Consider the following 16,239-nt stretch of genomic DNA (forward strand, 5'->3'; position numbering starts at 1 on the left):
TGGAGGCGGTGCGAGGTGGAGAGATCTGGTCGGCGGCGTGGTGGATGGTGGCAGCGCGAGGCAGGGAAGTCGGCGATGGCGACAGGCAGGTGGATAGAGAGAGACGAGCGAGAGGTAGGTGGGAGAGAGACGGGCAACAAAGAAAAAAAGAGGAGAGAAATGGGCGGTCGGTGGATGGGCTAGAAAAAAATATACGTGTACCTTCATGAGCTAGGATACGGCCGTTGTGGGCTAGAGCGTGTTGCCTCAGATTTGGTAGTACTGGCTGGAGTACCCTCCATTGGGAGATCCGGAGATGGATGTCCCATGCCTTGGCTCATTTGACCCACATGAGGATACTACTAGGCGTGGCTTACATTGTACATGCCCTTAAGGTTTTGTTTGAGTGAAAGAAAAAAGAGAATAGTAAAATACGTTAAATAAGGTAAGCTATTAACACATGTTTAATTAAATATTAATCAACTTTAAAATGATTAATATGATTTATTTTCAAATATCTTTCTTGCATAATGTTTTCTAAAAAAAAGAAAACGTATCATTTAGCAGTTTGGGAAATATGTGCGTGAAAAATGATAAATCTTTTCTATCTTTTCTTTGCTATAGAACGCAATGTTCTGACTTTTAACTGGATGATTGATAGATTATATAAATAGAGAAAAATTACTCATATGGATAAATCAAATATTATATATAAAACCAATAAATAGCTTTAAAAAGTTAGTTGTTTTTTTTAAAAAAATCATCGTATATTTTGAAGTGTGACATGAATAATCCACGTCCCAATTAGCTGTTTACTCCAAAGGAATTATTGACATTCCACACGGTTAACAGGATGTTATCTAAAACTTTGGAGAAATGCAAAGACAACAGATCAGTCAGGAAAAAAGAAAGAATAATACATCAAACTCATGACGAGGTTACCAATTTACCATGAACAGTGTAATAAAGCAAATGCTCATCACTTCTAAATTTATTAAGTCATACTCAGGACGTTTCCCTCGAGTAGAGCATTCACAATTCCACCGTGAGACAACTCACACCAATGTTCAAAACTTTTTTTAAAAGTAAATTTCATAACACTAAACATAATTTTACCAAACTATCACAAAATTACAGATTTAAGGCGTTGTATCACAAAACTACATGTTTAATGTGTTATTTGAGGCTAAGTATCACAAAATTACATATTTAACGTTGAAGTTATCACAACACTATATATTTTAGAGTTTAAATCCATAGCACTCCTGTTATGTAAGAGTTGTAAATGTTGTAGTTTTGTGATTAAATTGACACTTAATATTTGTGATTAAATTTGTAGTTTTGTGAAAATTTTATGTTAAATACGTAGTTTTGTGATATAACACCTTAAATGTATAGTTTTACGATAGTTTTATCAATGTATATGTAGTTTTGTAAATTTTCTCGTTTTTTTGAAGAACACTCAAAGAGCCACTTACAATGACAATATCAAGAAACTGAGATTGGGTGCTCCCTCCGTAATATGTTAGCTACTTTTAAGATTTCATTTATCTTAAACGCAACTACTTCTCCACCTGCGGACATACCTATTCATCGTAAGAAATCACAACCCTCTCAATTTAATTTCTTCATCTACTACTCCATCTCATTCTCGCCTCAACATTAATCTCAAGTTAATTTCTTCACCTACTTTCCCATCTCATTCTCACCTCAACGTTAATCTCTTTAAGAAAATGCATAGTAATTAGTTGTATTTTGAGAGGAAATGAGATTATACTTTTCCTTTTGTCAGGGGAATATATATATATATATGGAGCACCAAACAAATTTACTACATATATATATATATATATATATATATATATATATATAATGTCATTTTGTCATTATCCACATTATCATCAACTCCACAAACATTGAGAGAAAATCAAGACATTGCAACAATACATGAACACACAAACATAATCAAGACGCTTCCACTAACATTTGTGAGGTGTAAAGGATGGATTTGATACACGGTCATCATAATAATTACTTCCTCCATTTTATATTATAAGACTTTATAACATTGTCCACATTCATATATATATTAATAAATCTTTTTTAGATAATATATGTTAATAAATCTAGACATATATATGTGTATGTTTAGATTTATTAACATTTATATAAATGTGAGCAATACTAAAAATTCTTATAACCTGAAACGGAGGAAATAATAATTAAGGTGCCGAAGTCTAGGTTTTCTTTCTATCGGTATATATATATATATGTACGTAGTAGTATATTATATATAGGATCATATCGATCGGTCGCCGGCCGGCGGCGTGCGTCTAGCTGCTGGAGCGGAGGCCGGCGGCGACGGCGATGGCGATGCAGTTGCTGGCGAGCTTGGCGAGCTCGGCGTCCTGCTTGGACATGAGCGGCGGGATGTCGCCGTCGCGTTCCTCGAAGCCCTGGTCGCAGGTGTCGACGTCGGTGCGGGCCGTGTCGAGCATGGTGCCCGTCGTGTCCTTGTCGCCGGCGGCCATGGCCTTGTCGGCCTCGTCGAGGCTGTACGCGATGTCGTCGTACGAGTCCATGCAGTCCCGGAGCACCGGCTTCGCCAGCGCCGGCGTCCTCGCGTCCGCGGCGAGCGCCCCCGCCGCCTTCTTCGCCGCCGCCGCCTTGGCGCGCACCGCGCCCATCGCCAGCCGCAGCACCGCCGTGGCGTCCAGCTTCGCCGCCGCCCCCGCCGCCGGCGGCGGCACCACCGTCATCTGGCACACCACCGGGTAGTCCGTCTTCGCGCACAGCGCCTTCACGAGGTCGCCGCCGGGGCCGGGAAGGATCGGCTTCGCCTTCGGCGGCGGCGTCGTCGGCGGCGCGGGCGTCAGCTTCTTCGGCGGCGCCGGTGACATCCCGGGCTTCCCCGGCGCCGCCTTCCCGTTGCGCGGAACGCAGACGGCGCCCGCCGGCGGCGGCGCCACGGCGGTGAAAACGACGGCGGCGAGGAGGACGCAGGCGACAAGCGGCGGCGACGACGCCATGGCGACGAGATGGAGGTTGCAAAATTGCAGTGGTTGTGATTAACTGTTACTAATAATAATTTGATGGATTTTTTTGTATTTATTTGAATATGGAGGGAAAGGAGGAGATTGGTTGGCTTTGGCTGCATTTTTTTTCCCGGGAAAAGTGGGGGCAATGGTGGCCAGTGGTAAGTAACTGCTATTTTTGGATAAAAATAGTAAAAGTGGTGATTAGGCGCCTAACTTTGCCATTTTGGTTGTATCATTGGCATGAATGAGAAGATTAAGAGGATTATTGCAGAGGAAGATGAAGGGGAAGGGATTGGATATATTGGATCTATATGATCTTGGTGATTAATTGCTCTTGATGAATGTAGGAGGGAATTGAAGTAGTGGAGATCAATTGTAGTAATGGAATGCTAAAAATGCAAACTAGAAAGACAGAAAAAGGCATAGCATGCTGGCCTAGGTAGATTGAACATTGGCCGTAGAAAGATAGCCTTGTTCTCTTTTTTTTTTTCTGTTTTTTTTTTTTGAAATCAAAGAGAGATAGCCTTGTGAATACATAGCCTTGTGAATACACATATCTTTAGGGTGAGGTCCAAATAAATACATAGCCAATTAATAACATCAAAGGAATTATGTTGGTAGTACATACTAGTATAGGATAAGATGAGTAGTTAACACTATATTCTACATCTATATACTAACATAGGAATTAGTGTCAATTATGCCCATTCAAATGACCAGAACTAAATAGACCCACCAAAATCAAATAATCACGTATACTCCTCTACTCACAATTTCTCTCAAGCTGCATTAAATACCCTCCTAACACCATCCCAATTAACTACTCACTCCGTTTCAAAATATAAGGGTTTTGAGTGGATGTAACACTTTCTAGGACAGGAAGTGTCACATCCACCCAAAATTCCTTATATTTTGGGACGCGATGGAGTAGCTTCCTAGCTGAGATTATTATCTTCATCAAGATGATATGGGTAAGTGACGTAGATTATCATTGATCCGTAGAATTGGGAAGATCACAATAACAAGGGAAAAGAGTAAATGGTCATTCAAGAAAGCTCACCTCCTCATTTTTTCGCTTATGCTTATACTTATAAGCCAAAATTTATATTTTTAGCTTTAAATTTAGAGTTGATTTCGGGGTTTTTCATCAAAGTTTATTTTTATGCATTTGTGTTTAGATCACTAAGAACATGTATGAAAGTTTTATTCACAAACTATTTTTTTGTTTGCAACTATGTCGTTTGGTTTATTCCATGGATAAGCCAATAAGCCAAACGATGGGAGCGTCAAAATCCTGAGTAAAATATAAAATGGGCAAGAGACTAAACCCAATATTTAAAACGAAAATAAGCTTATAGAAAATAATAAAATAATATTTGAAGTGGTCGATATTTAAGAACTGTGAACGAGTGGACTCACTGGCCAAAGACCAATCACTTCAGTTGAGCCTAGCCAAAGAAGATGGACACATAAGGAATTTGAATTCAAGGATATTTGGATCAATATCGTGGTAAATTCAGAAAAAACCAGCAAATTACACGGAATCCACGGCAAATTTGAAAGGAACTTGAATTCGCGCGCTTGGTAAATGGCAGCCAAGCACCATGGATGATGTTCTAGAAGTCTCTGGGATCGACGAACCGTCGCCTCGCCGCCCCCGCCGGCAGCGCGGCGGCGCCGCCGCCGGGCTTCACCAGCCACACGTCGTCGACGCGCGACGCGAGCCGGCCGCGCGGCACGTGGCGGGCGACGGGGTCGCCGGCGGCGGCCTCGACCACCAGCGCCTTGCACTCGGCGCCCACGCGCCGCGCCACGCCGGCGGCGAGCGTCCACAGCGCGCGCACCAGCGCGCGCACGGCGGGGGCGCCGCCCTCGCCGTCGATCCCGTAGGCGAGGACGAACCCGAACTCGCCGCACGTCGCGCCTCGCGGGGCCGCGCCCGCGCCCGCGCCGCCCATGCACGGCGGCGTCGGCGCCACGGCGGCCAGCCGCGCCAGGAGCGCCCTGCCGCCGCCCGCCGGCCTCGGCGGCGGCGCCACCACCTGCAGCCTGTACGACGCGCACGTGTTCCACAGGCTCACGCACGCCCACGCGCCGTCGCCGCCGTCGCCGCCGCCGCCGCCGGCGAAGCGCGCCATCCACGTGCCTAGGCTGGGCGCCGCGCCCAGGACGGCGTCCACGTCGGACGGGCACAGCGGCTCGCCGCCGAACCGCCGCTTGTACAGCATCCCCGCCTGCTCGACGGCAAGCCTCTCGATCCTCACGTCGCTCCTGGACGAGGCCGCCGCCGGCGGCGGCCTGACGTCGGCGAGGGGCTGGACGAGGATGGACAGGCGTGCCGCCGTCGCGTAGCCGCGCCGCCCGACGAAGAGCCCCCGCGACGCGGCGTTCGCGGCGTCGGCCGCCGCGACGACGTGGCGCGCGCCGTGGCGCGCCGCCCACGCCTCGACGGACTCGACCAGCTTCAAGCCGATGCCCTTCCGCCTGTGCACCGGAGACACCCGGAGGCCGAGGACGTAGCCGGCGAGCACGGTGTCGCCGTCGACGACGCCGGTGGCGACGCGCTTGACGCAGCCTCGCGCCACGCCGACGAGCTCCCCTCCTCTCCCTGTGAGCTCAGCTACCTACTTATGGAAGGGCCAGAATTTATAATGAAAATTTCAGACAAATTTGAATAAATGTTCACTAATTTTTGTACAGATTTGAATGTTTTAGCCTAGAGAACTTGAGAATTAATTGCTACAAGTTATGAACACGCATGCATATGAATTCATATGAGCCTATTAGCTTCTAAGCATGGTCAAACCTAGTTGGAATCCCTAATTAAGATCAAAGACTCACTTGATTGAAAGTGTCTCTATTCTCAAATAGATTTTTTTTTAAAAAAAAACTCAAATATATAACGTCCTAAAATGAATAGAGTCAAACCTCGATATATTAAATCATCGATACAATAAAAATGTTATGATTTAATATTTACAAATGGGACTTTATCATGAGAAATCCTTTCATGTAACTATATTTTTATTAATTTATGTAAACATATTGTCAGAAATGTAACGGTCGGACACTTGCGACATTGAAGACTATGTCAAAGTTTAAAAAAGTCAAGTAGAAAAGAACAGAGATGGTAGCATGTAAGTCTGAACCTAATTCATATGACTAGCCTTTGCAAGATTGGCTATATACTTAGGGTAACTGTGCAATTAGCAAGTAGCCAGTGAGGTGAAACAAACATTCCATTTCCATATTTGGGGGCATGTAAAGCCTAAAGTGAAAAGGTAACTCCTAGCTTATGAAGACCACTCTTTAGGGCAGTTATAGAATTGTAGACAAGAGGTATCATATCATAGCTAGCTTATGATCATGTCAAGCTTATGATGTCAAAGATCTAGCTTTAGCTAGCTAGGTACATGAAGCAAACACACAAAAATCACATTGTTAACCCATGTCTATATATATATATGGTCTAGAAACATACCATCATGACATGGAGCTGGAAGAGCCTGATCCTGCACAAGGGATCACCCATCATGTTGGTGACAATGGAGAAACCCTTCCCCGCGCCGATTTCACAGCTCCTCTCGAGCTTTTCGATGGCCTCCATGTCGCGTTCCCGGTCATACTCCCTTATCGAGACCTCGCTCTTCGCCATGGCGATGGCGGTGGTGCTGTCATTGAGATTGAGAGCCATGTTCTTGTTTTTCTTGCTGATGCTGCCCTTGCTTGGTCTTGTGGCACATGGATGGCTTGTCATCTGTGGTCCTTTTTTCAATTGTAGTTTCAAATGCTTGATGTTTGCTTGAGGCTGCTCACATGCACCTCCTTTGCTTCTTATAGAGATCACATCAACAAGAACTAATCAGCAACTTTTGCTAATAGTGATGATGTTAATGACACAAGAACTAGATTGTTTTCTGATTAAACTTGCAACCTTGCTAATATATCTATGTCAATTGTCAGAGTGTCTTTATAGTAATATCACAGCAAGTAATACAGAATCTTAGTTATGTTCTGGACTAGTAGAGCCATCAGGCTTTTGCATTGTACAATTTATAACAAAGTCAAACTGCAACTTATTGCAGAAAGAAAGTTATTCCTTTAATTTCTCTAGAACAAAATTATTGGAATGAAATACTTCATCCAAATCTTTTGCTCATATTAGAGTGGCATCTACACACATACCTCAGAGTCAGAATGCATAAATACAATTTTGTATTGAACAAATAAAAAAATCGGTGATTTCTTTATCATCGGAAATTCTCGGATTTATTGAAAAAAAAATCAGAAATCTTTTCATCGGAATGTACTTGATAGCAGAGTTTGCATGACACTAATCAATTTAGTCTTACTTCTAGAAGCGAATCGTTTGTACATTGTTACTTCCGTCCCAAAATATAAGGGATCCTAGCCGGAGGTGGTATATAAGAAGTTTCAATCTTACTTGCAGCATTCAAACAAGTTTCCATATTTTGGATGTTGGATGAAGCATGCTCATCATCCTTCATAAGAGTTGTGAACAAGTTAAGCAAGGTTTACATAAAAGTTTCGCTTTCGCAGCTTGGTCAAACACAGTCAAAGAACCCAAGGTACAGAGCACTATGCTGTGTATCCTCCTTTGGGCAGCAAAAGTTTGTGATTTGAGGTGTCTACACCATGAATGATCTGATGCAGTGGGCTATTACCATGTCCCATCAGTCGGCTTCAGTTTCAGGAACGGGGCTCCTTTTGACGGCCCACGATCATGAACCCCAGCAATTGGCCTGGATTCAACTGTAAATTCAATTTTTCAGCAGAATTTGTTGCATGCGGGAATGTCATTTTGATCAGTTAATTGATTGGTATTGATGCAAATTGTCTGATAAGAAACTGTACTTGCAGGTTAATGTGTCAGACTAATCAGCCTGTCAATGTCTTCTGCAGCTAAGACTTTTTTTTGTTTGGGAGGACAGCTAAGACTTAATTGAATGCTTTCAATTATTTCTGCACAGTGAAGCATCAGAAGTAAACAAAGACCATATAAAAGTAAACTAGCTAAGTATCCAGATCAGTAATTGTACTCTGCATATTGTTTTGTCTGGCTACTGTTTCCTGACAATGTTTCTTGCCACCATGAGTCAGATTCACAGTGTCAAGATTTGGTTGATTTGATTTACTTGTGAGTACTGAGCAGTATGCGATGTTTCACATGGTTCTATTTTATCCATTAGTTTTATTGCATCTAAACTTTATGCATTTCTTTTTTGAAAGAAATAAACTTAATTGTATAGATATTGAAAGCCTTAACCCGAGCTTGTGCTTAGTTTCTTCACTGGCACATGTATTCTATTTCTGTCCAATTTTGACAAACATCCTATTTCAATGGAAGAACTTATCTATGCCAGAATGATAACAAAATATGCTCTTTCTTTTCTGTGAAGAACAAAATATGTTCTTTCAAAACTCTATGGTAGTCAGGGAAGTATTTCTGATACTTACCGACAAGTTCAGTTCTGCATTTCTGCAGCTTATGAAGTTACTAAACGTTACCACTGAAAAGTACTGATTTTGATGTTTACCACATTCATCAAACATCACATACTGGTTAGATGAATTTGAAAAAGGTGGAGCAGTGTAAAATCCAGGTAAGTCCTTCTCCCATGAGGGCTCACAGTTATGCATGTGATGTGAAGCTGTCCTGCCTTACTTTGCAGTCATATTCTGAAAGTTTTGCGAAAAAAAAAACTGACGAAAAGCAGCCAAGCAGGACTACATTCTTTGAATGGGACCAATGGATTGACCAGATGACACAACCCTTAGTAATCTTTTTGTCACTGCAAAGTGTTAATCATGTTAGAGAAAAATAAGTATTCCAAGGAGGAACTTGGCATCAAATTAATAGGGAAGAAATAGGTGCCAAAGTTAAGCCGGAGGATTTGAACTAGCTAGACTCAGTTCCCACAAATCATGTTCAGGTAAATCATTGTGCTTAAACATTCTTGATTTGTCAGGATTTGGCGATTTGTCGTACCAAATTTGTCCAATTAACCATTTACAGCAAAGGAGAAAACCATCACCAGGGGTTCAATTTTTAGCCTAATAAGATTGTTTCTGAACCTTCACCATTGAGGACTTGAGGTTAAGTTTTGAAGAAGATAATGGACAAAACGATTCTGACCTGGAGCACAGAAAATCAAGAACAGATTCTTCTTTTCTTTAAGAATCAGTGGATAATTTGAACCGGAAATGTTCTTTCTGTTTTGAATTCTGAAACAATGAAGATCTATCATAAGCTAGTGATTCCTGATAATCTGAAAGTACTATCATAAGGAGTAGGTTATAACAGAAACAAAGAATTAACTATCACAAAATTACCTTACCTGCCAAAATGTTGTGCCAAGTTTGTTGCCTCCAATGAAGATTGTGTTTTCCAAAGAAATTTAATGTTAACTTAAAATGATTGATTCCACAGTTAAATTCTTTGCATGGCTAGCAGTTCAGACGAGTTGTTGAACAGCAGACCTATGCTGCAGCGCCGCAATTTGTGCTGTTCAAATAATGAAGAAACAGCACCATTTTTTGTCGGTTGCTATTTGGCGCAGCAGCTTTGGAGCTAAACTTTTTCATAAATTGTTTTTCTTCTCTTCAATGAAATGACCCGCAAGGCTTTTGCGTGTTCCCCGAATATGAAAAAGAATAACTGCAAAAGGCTTCTACAGCGGCAAATCGATGGAAACACTTCTCATCAAGAATTTTAGCCTGCATGATATGAGAACATTCACTGGGCAATGGCAGAGAAATACTCTGTCATAGACGATTTACAAGAACAGTACATCAATCTAAATTCCTATTTCAACAGTGAATTCCAAAGTGATTGAATTGATGTTCAACTAATTATCGCTTCCACCACGCTTAGTTCTTCTACTGCTCGGCATGCAAGAAGCATCAATTTCAACAGGATATCCAGTCCATGGTTGCAAGCGGCAAACCAATCAAAAACACATGCATCAATCAGGAATCCTTGTCTTGGGATTTGAAAATTCTGAGTAACAAATGATTCTATTATGCAAGACATACCCATCACTCATTGACAAGAGTGATTAATTGTCTAACACTAAATAAGCCCTAGTTCCTAGCATATTTTGTATGCAATGTTTCAGGATAATTGAAATGGTAAGGTTGTATCAGAATTGAACAGTTGTGATACTAATTTTCTGTACAATGTGCCAGAAATAAGTTCTTAGGCACCTGTAACTACATATCTTGGCTCTAGAGAAGTTTTGTATTTCTAATTTAGTACTGTAAATTTGTAATGCTTTCTTCAACTGCAGCCGCATTTTCTCACTATGTGTGATGTGATGGTACAGCTGGTGAGTGGTGATCAGTACTGTTCATTTCTTCTGGTCAAGCGGTCATCCAATGTCATGTATCACCACAGCTTGGCTGTCAAAGATGAATGTCCAAGGACCAAGGTCCCCCCTACACAACATGATGTGAGATTGCCCCATTGCAATCACTCTAACATGAGAAACTTTTAATCAAATTGGCACTACTGGCCTGCCCTAGTAGATAATTTCTTTTAGTGTTTCTATTCTATCTTTGCCATTAACCTTAACAGCCCATTGTTCAAGAACATGTCCCTCCCTTCATACTTGTCTGGGTTTTGATCACATTCTATGTTCACAATACTTTCCAATTTTTGTTTCATGAGATGTTATTTTATTTTCCTTTGCCCTTCCTCCATGAGTCCATGTTAATATGTTATAGAGATGGAAACTTGTAGAGCACCACTGATGTCTGATGGTGGGATGGGCGTGGGCCGACCCACGGGTAACTGTTGGCCTACTTTAGTTCAATCAAATAAACTAAATTTTATTTTGAATCCCTCAAAACTGAAAATCAGTTCATTCAGTTGAACTAAAATGGGCCCACCATTGTCCGCGGTCCGACCTGGACACAATCAACAAATCTCTAGAATGTCCAGTAAAAAATGTAGCTTGCACAAATATTGAGAGAATCACAAGGGAATATTGAGAGAATCACAAGGGCAGTTTCATCATATCAGGTAAAAAGCCTTGGCATTTGTGCCAGGATCAATATTGTAAGTCATGATAATCCAAATTTATTTTCTAATCCACTTGTTCAATGACAAGAGACATTCTTGGTTTCATTTTGTTATCGACCTTTTGTAATTCGTTTGGGCCTAGCTGTCTACCTTTGTTGGGATTAGGGAATATGATGTAACTTTGATGGATGATTGCTCATTACTTATGCTCACAAGTTAAAATTGCCGGTTTAGAATAATATGTTTGAATAGGTTACTGTCATTTTTTTCATATGCAAATATGATATATTAGCACTTTTTTACAAGTCCTGAAGTGGAGAAAAACACCAGTAAAGGTACTGAGCAGTTAGTTTGGGGACACATCTGATGTTCTTATGCTCATCTGCTGTTAAAAGTCTCAATTTTATGTTTTGAATGACCAGCTGATCCAGAAAGCTCCATATTGGCAGTACTTCAATTGATTAAGAGCAAAAGTGCTACTAAAGTGTATTAAAAAAATAGGTGTAATCAAATGGAAGGAATGTTGTGATTGGTTAAAAAGGTAATGTAGGTGAAATTGTTGTATTTTGAGATAAATTTTGAATGCTAGAAGTTGCTATATTTTGGAACCGATGGAGTAGTCAATTTTAGTTCATCATGATATGCTGATGCATGTTTCCAGTATCACACACGCATAGAGAAAAATGATATTTGATTTTGTTATTGCAACTGATTGTTATAGTGCTCTACATCAGCTACAAGGCTACAAGAAACAAACTAAGCCGATGGTAGATGAACTGTACAAACATGTGAGGTGAAAAAAAAATGGGTGTACAAGTTGAATTCTACGCATGGCTGGGGGCTAACAGTAACAAATGAGTGTATCCTAAGTGTATATTGTATATTGAATCAAAATGTCACAGCATCTTCAGGGCATTGCAAAACCCTCTTCCTGACGCCAAGCACACGCAGCATGCAACTTTCCCGGCTGCATTAGAACATCATGCCTTGTTCATTATCTGCAAGATGAGATAGTGGTGTTTTCTGTAAGTTTCATTTCTATGTAACAGGAGCTCAATTCAGCCATTTTACTATATTTAAGGGACACCTTACATGGTTTTCATATAGTACATTTCTTTGCGCAATCAGCGAATTGTGATGTAATGTTCAGTAAATCATACCAGGAATTTAGGGCTGTTCAATGCACTTTCTTTTTTGAGGAAATGTGGTGCACTTTCTATGGAGTTTGATATTTTGTAATTTCAATATTCAAGATCATATGGTAAATTGGAAAAGAAAAGTGGCACAAAGTTCTTGCCAAGTCCAGTATGGAAGTCAGATAGTCTGAACTTTAGTATCTTTCTTAACAACTAACAAGGTGATGGCATGAATGGTGTTTTTTTTTTTTTACTTACATTGGTTCAACTTGGAAATGGGGATCAAATATGAAGAGTACCCTCTGCTCATCTGTAGAATTTCCCAGCCACTGGCAGAACATCCATGCTGCTCCAGCAACCGATGACACGGACAGGATTGCCAGGAAACCGAAATGAGAGACGTCGTTTGCGATGATGGCCATAACCGAGCATGACTAACTCTGCAAGGCTTGATATTGAGACCTCCATTCCACCAATAAGATTTGCTTTTGAAGCAGGAACACATGTTTAGAGAATCTGTGTACCCACAACATCGTATGACATGTGCCCCAACCGAGATAATGCCTGCAAAAACAACACGGAACATGCACATGGATTAGTACTCTAGTTTTGTTAAAAGTCTATCGAATTGGAAGAATAGGAAGTTTATATGGAGCAATGAACGGGAAGCACCCACCGTAGAAAGAAATGACAGAGTTTTCTGTAATGTCGATGGCGACATCCTCTTTTCCAACCACACATTGCAGGCACTCTCCTCATCTTGCTCAGACCATTGTCTTTTGCTGCTAGCTTCCATGGTCAGCCCATCCACAAGGGCAATCTTCCGTTTTGAGAATTTCTGGGTCCGAATCCCGGGCTTCATGGAGGTTGTGCAACAAGCTTTGTCCTCCCACGCCTTCGGTGGACACCCTTTTACAGAGCTTAGCCACAAGTTGACAGCCACGGCTAAAGCTCTCAGAAAGTGGAGTAGAAGTCTATTTGGAGAGATCAAACTACAATTCCACATGGCTCAGGAAGCGATCCTTCGGTTGGACTTGGCCCAGGAGAACATGATCCTCTCTTCTGATGAACACCTGCTCAGGAAGGACCTCAACTTAAGGATCCTAGGGTTGGCAGCAATGGCAAAGTCAAAGAAGAGGCAGAGATCTGTTGATAAAAAAAACACGAGGCTTGGAAGATCTGCTTAACTTTAGTGCAGGTCCAAACAAGATCCTGACTGACATGGCTAAAGGAAGGAGATGCCAATACGGAGTTTTTCCACATACATGCCAACTCAAGGAGAAGGAAAAACCACATCCACCAACTCCACACAACAAATGCTATCCTGACAGAACATGAAGAGAAGAGTGAGGCACTTTTCCGCCACTTCAACTCAATCTTAGGCAGCAAGGAGACACGAAACTGTATTCTAAACTGGGAAGCGATAGATTTGCCCCAGGTGAACCCAGGCGAATTAGACGGACCCTTCATAGTGGAGGAAATTTGGGCCGCAATAAAGCAGATGCCGGCAGAAAAGGCTCCAGGCCTAGATGGTTTTAATGGTATTTTCTACAAGAGATGCTAGCAGCTAATTAAGCAAGATATTATGGATGTTTTCTAGTGCTTGTATGATCTAGCAGTAGGGAACTTTGGAGCACTCAATAGAGCAGCAATCACCTTGCTTCCAAAGAGGAACACACCTACATGGGTCACTGATTTTAGACCAATTAGCCTCATTCACTCTGTGGCTAAGCTGATATCCAAAGTGCTGGCAATGAGACCTGCTAAACAGCTAGATGGCCTGATCTCGGTTGCACAGAGCGCCTTTATCAGAAAAAAGGTGCATCCAAGACAACTTCCTGTATGTCAAAAATGTGGTCAGGAACCTAAGTGCCAACAGAAAGCTGACATTCTTTTTCAAGCTAGACATTGCTAGGGCTTTTAACTTGGTTTCATGTGAATATTTGATTGAAGTGATGGAACACATAGGCTTTGGTTCCCGGTGGAGAAATTGGATTTGTTTGCTCTTCGCCACCGTGACCTCTAAGGTAGTCTTGAATGGAGACCATGGGGAATGCATTGCACATAGACATGGCCTAAGGCAAGGGAACTCCCTCTCTCCATATCTCTTTATCCTGGCAATTGACCCCCTTCAAAGGCTTTTACGTCTGGCAACCGAGCGCGGACAACTGACTAACATTGGGAGTCGCCATGTCAAATTAAGGACTTCACTATATGCAAACGATGTAGCTGTCTTCCTCAATCCTGCACAAAACGAGGTGGATGTTCTCATTAGCATTCTTAGGGACTTTGGCAAGGTGACATGGCTGCATGTTAACCTTGAAAAGAGTCTCTGGTAGCACCAATCTGATGCCAGGAAGTGGATCTAGATGTCGTTTTGCGCAGTTTTTCTGGGTCAAGAACCAGCTTCCCACTGACTTATCTAGGACTTCCACTCACGCCTGGCCAACTGCGCAAGGCACACTTCCAGCCCCTCCAGGATAAGATCAAGGGTCGGCTGTCGGGATGGAAACCATCATTGCTACATATTGGGAGGGGGGGTGAATTCAGTCCTCAGTGCCATTCCGACATACATCCTCACGATTTTGAAACCATTGAAGCAATACCTCCAATAAATTGATAAAGCAAGGAGACGCTTCATATGGGTAGGTAATGAGGACATGCATGGTGGGAAATGTAAGGTCAATTGGACTAAGGTTTGCTCTCCCATTTGGTATGGCTGTCTAGGGGTTCCAAACCTAGAAAAAAATGCTAGAGCTCTTCGGTTGAGATGGCTATGTTTTGAATGGAGGACGCTAGAAAAGCCTTGGATAGGATCTAAAACACCTTGTGATGATTTGGATAAGGATCTAAGTGCGGCATCGACAAGAATCCAAATTGGTGATGGACAATAGGCAAGCTTCTGGGAATTAAACTGGATTGGTGGCCAAAGCTTAAAAAGTCTAGCGCCGAACCTCTGTAGACACTCTAAGAGGAAAAACCGCACTGTCCAGGAGGCCCTACAACATGGAAGATGGATCAACGACATCCGCCACAGCCTCACTATCCTCCATTCAAATATGACCGGCCATTTGAAAAAAAAAGAATTCCAACTCTTTTCACCAAGCTTGAGGAGATGAATGTCACAACAAGGCCCATGATAGAACACAATCCACTAAAAGCACCAACAATCGATGCACTAATACCTATAAATTATCAAAACAATTACGAAATTGCTATATTTGTGTCGCCACAAATTTGTTAATTTTATAGTCAGATCACAGACCATCCATGTTTTGCTAGTATTTGCAGTCGATTATCTTCAACATTTGTGCTAGTATTTGCTTTCACTTGGAGATTAAACTATATCACTGATGGATAAATTACTCATACTAATTACATCGTACTTGCACTATAATTACATACTGATTACATATGTAATTTTGGGACTTACATATGTAATTTTGAGACTTACATTGTAAATACACTAAAATTACATATGTAATTTAGGAACTTACATTGTAAATACATGCAAACTAGTTTTTAGTGAAAAATATGGCGCCATAATATAGTTACTCCCAAACAATTATGTTGTTAGGAGACTTTTCCAGAGTTGCAAATTTGAGCAGTAGTAGTGAAACCTACCACGATGCTGATCACCGGGCCCATCAACGACGACATCAGGCATTTCAAGAGGGAGATGATGAAACACTTCAGGATGAGCGATTTGGGATTGCTCACCTATTACCTGGGGATGGAGGTACGCCAAGGTGGTCATGGCATATCTCTCTGTCAATCCTCCTATGCTCTAAAATTGCTGCAGAAGAATGGCATGAAGAATTGCAATCCCTGTTGCGTGCCGATGGAGCCAAAGCTGAAATTGATCAAGACAAGTACAAGCCCACCTTTGATGTCACAACTTATTGCAGTATTGTAGGTGCACTGCGGTATCTTGTCAATACCAGGCCGGACCTGGCATTTTCTGTGAGCTATGTGAGCAAGTTCATAGCTCACAGGTTCATGGCCGAACCTCATGAGGATCACTTGGTGGCAGTCAAACACA

At 42.0% G+C, this 16,239-nt stretch overlaps 2 protein-coding genes and 1 long non-coding RNA gene across 3 annotated transcripts; all 3 read right to left on the minus strand.

Moving 5' to 3' along the window:
* Positions 1–1,867: 1,867 nt before the first annotated feature.
* Positions 1,868–3,153, minus strand: LOC127757897 (pectinesterase inhibitor 10-like). The gene has a single exon (XM_052283489.1). It carries the CDS (start codon positions 3,006–3,008, stop codon positions 2,313–2,315), a length of 696 nt encoding a protein of 231 aa, XP_052139449.1. The 5' UTR covers positions 3,009–3,153; the 3' UTR covers positions 1,868–2,312.
* Positions 3,154–4,450: 1,297 nt separating this feature from the next.
* Positions 4,451–6,774, minus strand: LOC127756389 (probable N-acetyltransferase HLS1-like). Its single transcript, XM_052281732.1, has 3 exons — positions 6,499–6,774; positions 5,060–5,641; positions 4,451–4,465 (listed from the first exon to the last, which is right to left on the minus strand). The coding sequence occupies exons 1-3, from the start codon at positions 6,772–6,774 to the stop codon at positions 4,451–4,453; spliced, it is 873 nt and encodes a 290-aa protein (XP_052137692.1).
* A 4,971-nt stretch (positions 6,775–11,745) lies between these two features.
* LOC127757795 (uncharacterized) lies at positions 11,746–13,987 on the minus strand. The gene is made up of 3 exons (XR_008013536.1): positions 12,874–13,987; positions 12,456–12,761; positions 11,746–12,059 (listed from the first exon to the last, which is right to left on the minus strand). It is a non-coding gene; the product is annotated as an uncharacterized LOC127757795 (long non-coding RNA).
* Between the last annotated feature and the right edge of the window lie 2,252 nt (positions 13,988–16,239).

Source organism: Oryza glaberrima, chromosome 12, assembly GCF_000147395.1.
Source record: "Oryza glaberrima chromosome 12, OglaRS2, whole genome shotgun sequence".
NCBI classification, from domain to species: domain Eukaryota; kingdom Viridiplantae; phylum Streptophyta; class Magnoliopsida; order Poales; family Poaceae; genus Oryza; species Oryza glaberrima.

Bases quoted from the DNA above. Each gene is read 5' to 3' on its own strand.
- LOC127757897 (XM_052283489.1), bottom strand. From the start codon at position 3,008: ATGGCGTCGTCGCCGCCGCTTGTCGCCTGCGTCCTCCTCGCCGCCGTC.
- LOC127756389 (XM_052281732.1), bottom strand. From the start codon at position 6,774: ATGACAAGCCATCCATGTGCCACAAGACCAAGCAAGGGCAGCATCAGC. The intron at 5,642-6,498 runs GTATGTTTCTAG...TTCCATAAGTAG, and splicing joins TCCAGCTCCATGTCATGATG to GTAGCTGAGCTCACAGGGAG.